Genomic DNA, 7,102 nt, shown 5'->3' on the forward strand with positions numbered 1-7,102 from the left:
GGGACCTCTCTGTCTGGGTCTCGTTTCTGCAGGATTTTAATGGTGTCCGGCTGTGGTTGCCTCCACCCGCGGACAATTTGCAGCTGCAGCTGTTCACCGATGCGGCAGGCGCCACGGGATTCGGTTGCTACCTTGATGGTTCCTGGTGCGTTGGTCATTGGCCAGAGGAATGGGAAGGAAGGGGTTTGACCAGGGACTTGCTCCTTCTCGAACTCTTTCCCATAATGGTTTCCTTAGAAATCTGGGGTGAACGCTTGCGCAATCGCAGCATCGTGATCAGGTGTGACAACCTGGGCGTGGTGCACGCGATTAATCGTCAACGCGCGTCTTCCCTGCTGGTTTTGCGTTTGCTTGCGCAGATGGTGCTGACATGTTTGCGTTTTAACATCATGTTTAAAGCAAGACACGTGCCGGGGGTAGAGAATGGGATAGCTGATGCGTTATCACGTTTTCAGTGGGCTAGATTCCGATCTTTGGCCCCTGGTGCTGACGTTGATGCTGTGCTTTGCCCCTCTTATGTTTGGCAGGTGATCGAGCCGGCATGGAGGGCTTAGCAGAGCAGTCTCTAGCCCCCTCCACTTTGCGAGCTTATCGTCAGGCTTGGCATGAATGGGAAGACTATTCCCGTAGCAGCAGGCAGGCAGGTAAGGGTCAGCATCGTGCGATGCTTTCTTTTATTTGGAGTCTCCGTTTGGGGGGTAGATCCAGGGCTTCTGTGGCGCGCTCCTTGGCAGGCATTGCATTTTATGTTAAATTAAAGGGACAACCTGACTTTACTAAAAGCTTTCTGATTGCGAAGGCTTTAAAGGGTTGGGCGCGGGTCTCTCGGCCAGTTGCTGACCGTAGGAAACCTGTGGATGCCCATTTGCTTCCGGCAGTGCTGGGGGCAGTCCCCGAAGTGGCGTTTACCAAGTACGAGGCGATCCTGATCCAACTGGCGTTTTCGGTGGCTTTTCACGGCGCATTGCGCGTATCGGAGTTGGTGGCATCTTCCAAACGGGTTGCCACCATGCTCTGCTCGGATATCTCGGTCACTCATCGAGCTTTGCTTTGTAGGATACGGCGGTCAAAGACCGACCAGACTGGTAGGGGTAGGTGGTTCTCGTTGAGTCCGTCTAAGGACGAACGGATCTGCCCTGTGGCGTTAGCGATGCGTTACGCATTGTTACGCCCGGATGTACCTGGTTCATGGCTTATGCACTTGGACAGGACTCCGCTTACCAAATACCAGTTTGGTTGGTTTCTGAAGCGGTGTGTATCGGGTTTAGGCCTCTCACCTCAGGATTTTGGTACGCACTCATTTAGGATCGGCGCCGCAACTTCGGCAGCTGCTGCGGGTTTCTCACCGTCGGAAATTAAGTCACTGGGACGTTGGAAATCGGATAGTTATAAAAGTTACATCCGACCTACTCATTAAGATTGTTTGGAACCATAGGGCAATGTAATATTTTCAATGTTATGTTTTATTGCTTGCCTGGTTTTCTTGTTTTTGTCTCAAGTTCCGTCTCGTCTTGTCTCGTCTGTTACCCCTGTCTACCCTACTCGGGATTAGCTACTCGCCATTGCTGGCAATGGGAGTCTTGAGGGATTTTACAATTTTTGCCTGATCTGACGGATTCAATTCGGCTAATTTCAAAACATTTAATTAGGTCATAGTCCATCCCTCAGCAGGTTTTTATTTTACCTCTTGCCGAGTTCACATGTTTTTTCCCAATTTCCCCCCACCCATTCTTCCCCTTTGTGTCTTTTTGTTTGTCCTAGCCACTTTAAATAGTAAAGTTGGCAACCAATAGAAACTTTTTCTTTTGGCAGATACTCACTTATTGTTCTTTCAGATCCCACTAATACACCATAAAATTTTATTGTTTTATTATAACTACTAATTTGGTATTTACTGCTTTTCTCCATTTTTAGGTTTGCTCTTTGACACGCAGGACATTTGGGTTATAGGCCATTCTTATATTTTCTGGGCCGCTAGCTTTATGAGTTCAGATCATGCTCCACTTTGTGAACATTCTGCTAGGATCCGTTGGATAGGTTTCAGGGGTATGAGATGGCATTCCTTTTGTCCTAGACTGTTAGAGTACGCAAAAAATTTTGGAAGGCCACGTATTTTGGTGACCCATTTAGGAGGCAACGACTTAGGACAGAGGTCCTCTTTAGCATTGCGACTTGATATAATTAACGATTTGGCGAGGGTGCTATCGGCCTGGCCCTCGTGTACATTACTTTGGTCTTGCATTGTACCTCGACAGGTCTGGCGTGGGGTTAGGAGTTTTCCCGCTATAGATGAGGCTAGGAAGAAGCTTAACTTTGCAGTAGCCAAATTTGTGATGGCCAATGATGGCCGTGTCATTTACCATAAGGGCATTCAATTTCGTTTTAGTCATTTATATAGGGCTGACGGAGTTCATTTGACAGAAGAAGGTGTGTCATTATTTCTTGTGGATCTTTTTAGGGTGTTGGCGTTATTGGGGTAGTCCTTGGTATGGTGGCGGTGCGGCGGTTCTTCTAAGCAGAACCTTGCTGTGGCGGGAAAGAACGGCAGTTCACCAGTCCGGGTGCAATTATGAGTTAAGGGCGTTCCCTTCGTTGACTGGTAGTTGGCTGTACCAACCTAACGGGGGGCAGTATCATCACCTAAACGGGTGGGTAGTCAAGTTAGAGGGTGAGCGTTACCTTTTGTGTTTGACATGGTTTACATGGTTATGTGTATGCACTCTGGGCGATCTACGCCTGCTATGTCTTTTGTTGTTTGTGTGTGGGCATAGCAGATCTGGCTGATTTCTGGCCGTCCTTTCTTTGCCACCATACATCCTTAATTAATTTAAGAATTAATAAATAATATTAATTTCTCCAATAAATCGCCATCAAGTTATCTGCCAAATCCACGTCTCAGTGTCTTTATTTTATGTAGTATGATAAGTGGTTTGCACACATGACAACACCTCATCCGATAGAAGGTTTAGTGAAACCGAAAGATTGCATAAGAAAAGAGGTGTGTTAAACCTCTAGGATGGGGGCCGGCATGTATGCAAATTACTGTTTAGAGTTAGCTTATCGTTAGCATGGGTGGGTTTTCAATAGAGACATTATATAAGGGGCTAGAAGTGAGGGCCAAAGCCTCTTTGTTCCAGATTGCCCACCCTCCCTTCCCTTTGCAATTATTGGCAGGTTGTTGTAGTTAATTATGTAATTATGTAGTGGCGGGAAAGAACGGCAGTTCACCAGTCCGGGTGCAATTATGAGTTAAGGGCGTTCCCTTCGTTGACTGGTAGTTGGCTGTACCAACCTAACGGGGGGCAGTATCATCACCTAAACGGGTGGGTAGTCAAGTTAGAGGGTGAGCGTTACCTTTTGTGTTTGACATGGTTTACATGGTTATGTGTATGCACTCTGGGCGATCTACGCCTGCTATGTCTTTTGTTGTTTGTGTGTGGGCATAGCAGATCTGGCTGATTTCTGGCCGTCCTTTCTTTGCCACCATACATCCTTAATTAATTTAAGAATTAATAAATAATATTAATTTCTCCAATAAATCGCCATCAAGTTATCTGCCAAATCCACGTCTCAGTGTCTTTATTTTATGTAGTATGATAAGTGGTTTGCACACATGACAACACCTCATCCGATAGAAGGTTTATGTGTGTGCTAATAGTATAGGAACTATACCCTGTAATGACCACCTATATTTATGGGGTATTGGGGGAGATGTACTAAGCTCAGAAAAGTGATAAACTGCAGAGTGATAACCACCAGCCACTCAGCTCCCAACTGTCATGTTACAGGCTGTGTTTGAAAATGATAGTTGGGAGCTGATTGGCTGATCGTCATCACTCTCCAGTTTATCATTTTTCAGAGCTTAGTACATCTGGCCCATTGATTGAAAAGATTGACATAAAAATTAAACATTGCCTTTTGAGAGCTCAGTGCGTGTCCTGGGAGGCTGCCATTGCCTCCCAGGGCATTGCCAGCCCCCTACCCAAAATTTACTATGGTGCTTGGCAATGCCTGATCCACTTTACAGCATGCAGACATGTGACATTGGGACAAAATAAGCCCACCTCCATCTACAGAGCTCCACCCACTTGGTTAAAAAATTGCTCCTCTCTGGGTGTGTGAATTGTGGGAGGTGGGAAGTCTGCTATTCTGCCCCTGCGTACCCCTAACTTAGGGCCATAATCAATTAGGTGCAAAAAATCTGGGCTTTTCGCATGCCGGACTTTTCGCACCACATCGGAGGTTTAACAGGGGATAAAGTATCATGTGTGTGCCCAGCGGAAAGGTAAGTGGCAAAAAGTCCTGTGAATTTTCGGGAATTCATCCTGGCATTCCCCTAAAGATGTCCTGACACGGGGGATCACTATGGGTACCCGCGATGTTGCCTGCTGAAGGTAATTGGGGTTGTTTAATAGCCGCGGCAGGTGCATAAATGTGCCTATGAAGAACTAGTGAAGAATAACACTTAGCTTTTTTTTTTGCTAAAAATAACTATGCCCATCAAATTTGGGGTACAAGAAAATGGGTGTAAGCATATTTTTAAATCCCTAAAGTTATTTTTTTTAATTCTTCAAAAATGGACCTGCCGCTACCAGCCTCATTCTTGAAAACACCTGCCGCATACTTGGGAACCCCCCCGGGATCAATTTCGCTAGTTTAGAAGTTTGTCCCTCAAATTAATTTTTTTTACCCCACAATTACAGTACCTTTTTTGGGGTATCCTGAGGACTTTTTTTAATTTTTTTTACACAGAATACTTTTATGGGACTCTCCCAGGGGTGCAGGCTATTTTTTTTAAGGCTGCACCCCTAAACCCCAATTCTTCACTTTTTTCCACCATGTATTACATGGAGAAAAGTTATCCCCATTTTTTAACTATGCGAAAAGTCTTTAAAATTTAATACGGGGATAATTGAAACAGGCAAAAATGTCATCATCCGTCTCTTCCTCAAATTAAATACGGCCCATAGTCTGATACTTTATTTTCTGCATGTATGGCTGCTGCTAATGTCTGTGCGATGACATCACAGTGGTCTTATGATGTCACAATGAGTGGTAAGCCAGGGCAGCACACTAGAGTGTATGCGGTTTCCTGGTGCCTCTTAGAGTGAGAAGTGATTGCTGGAGCTGGTTGTGTTTTATTGGAGAGTGTATTGGTAGTTATAGGTTATAGTTTTTATAGTTTTATTTTCCTTAGTGTTAAGCTTAGATAGTGTTTAGTTATATTAGGTTTGTTTATAAGTATTATTTATAGTTTAGTTTAGGATTTAGCATTTAGAATAGTATTTAGTATAGTTATTTAGTTTAGGATTTAGCATTTAGAATAGTATTTAGTATAGTTATTTAGTTAGGAGTTAGCATTTTAGTATAGTTATTTAGTTTAGGATTTAGTATTTAGATTAGTATAGTAGTAGGAGAGGAGTTAGGCCGGCACATTAGGGAGCAGCCATGAGCTGTTTCCGCTTCAGCATATTCCGCCGATGCTTCCGGAGAGAGGTAAGTGCTCGGTTATTGTTATTTGTGGTACTTTGTTATTTGCACAATTAGGGTTTTTCATGGATCTCAAAAGCGGGTGGGTCTTACCTGAAAGTGGGCGTGTCTGGGCATAGGTGGCGGCGTTTTGTCCCAGTTTATTAGGCCTAAATGTCAGGAGGTGTCTGTGCCCAAATCTGACTAAGCTAAGAGGTCATTTATTATTATTATTTATAGTATTGCTGGTTCTCAGTGGCCGCAAATCATAGTCGTTACATATGAGCTGGCATGGTTGTTCTAGTCCAGGGTGTACACCATGCAGCCTTCCAGCTGCTGTGGAACTACACATCCCAGCATGTCATGCCACAGTGTAGCTATTAGGGAATACTGAACTATGGCAGGGCATGCTGGGATGTGTAGTCCCACAACACCTGCAGGGCCACATGTTGAAAGCCCCTGTTAGTCTATGAAAACCCCACCTCATGTACCCTTATGCCTGTAACATGGGGCACTGATGAGTACCTGCCATTCTGTACCATACTGCTTGCACCTAACAAGGAAAAGGGCCTCAGTATAATGACTGTTATATCATTCATGCTGTAAATACATTTATTAGTTGCTTATAATATGGGGAAACTTGTGTATTAGTCGCCCTGTAAATATATCAGTGACTACAGTGTTATGTAATAGTGGTGATAATGATGATGATAAGCTGGAGGTAATTACTCTATCTTGCTGCATTTCATTATATTGGTCTTTCATATAAATTAATAGAGATTTGTGTTTTACACTTTTCTTTCTGCTCCATTGTAAGTAAATATGACTTTCCCTTTGTGTTACTGTATTACTGGATACATAAATGATACTCCTGCCTGTGATTCCAGCAGTAGAATACAGAAAATTTACATTATGCCCATTACTTGGCAGTTGGTGAGACCATTACTGCTGTAGCAGGGCGTTGTGCCACCCTGTGCCGGCCCCACCCCCAATCACGTGCTGGCATGATGTCACACTGAGGGGGGGTTGCCCTCCCTAGGAATTACAGCACTATCTGGAGCATCTTAGATTGCTCAAGGCGGCTCTACAGGCTACAGGGTGCATCTGCATTAGCGTTACTGGCTGCAGACGGCCATTCCAGGCACCCCCACAAACCAAGTGCAGATGCCGTGGGGCAGCCACAGTACCGCCCCATGGAGCTGCCCCCTGGGAGACAGTACTGCTCGCACACCGCTAGGTATGGCCCTGGAGACCATCATATATAAATGTACACAGAAGTGGTTAGTGCAGCCTGGGTGAGCTCCGCATAGAAAGCAGTGACACATGTTTATAATGGATGCTGGGCAGAAGAGGACGTTCCTTATGTATAGTGATATAATCACACTTGTCTGCCTGCTCTGATAGTAACATAAAATAGATTTTTATTATGTACAATATATCTGAATGTCCTACAAGAGCTGGAGATACGGAATACTTTCACTAGTTTATTTATTAAACCTTTTTCTTTGTGCAAGAAAAAAAAGACTGGTCTCCATGGGGTCCCCTGAGCTAATGGACATACTTCTGCCACTATAATGCTGCTTCTTGGCTGTTCCCAACAGCATAGGCCAGGGGTAAGCAACATGCTGCACTA

The 7,102-nt window shown here is 44.6% G+C and overlaps 1 protein-coding gene across 1 annotated transcript; it reads left to right on the top strand.

The window, feature by feature from the left end:
- Positions 1-517: 517 nt before the first annotated feature.
- LOC148521283 (uncharacterized) lies at positions 518-1,796 on the top strand (the record flags this gene model as incomplete). The annotated part of the gene is made up of 1 exon (XM_088475406.1): positions 518-1,796. A coding segment is annotated over one exon (900 nt), but the record flags the coding sequence as incomplete, so codon positions are not given.
- Between the last annotated feature and the right edge of the window lie 5,306 nt (positions 1,797-7,102).

The sequence above is a fragment of the Taudactylus pleione genome, unplaced genomic scaffold, assembly GCF_031769625.1.
Source record: "Taudactylus pleione unplaced genomic scaffold, aTauple2 ptg000171l, whole genome shotgun sequence".
Classification (NCBI taxonomy): domain Eukaryota; kingdom Metazoa; phylum Chordata; class Amphibia; order Anura; family Myobatrachidae; genus Taudactylus; species Taudactylus pleione.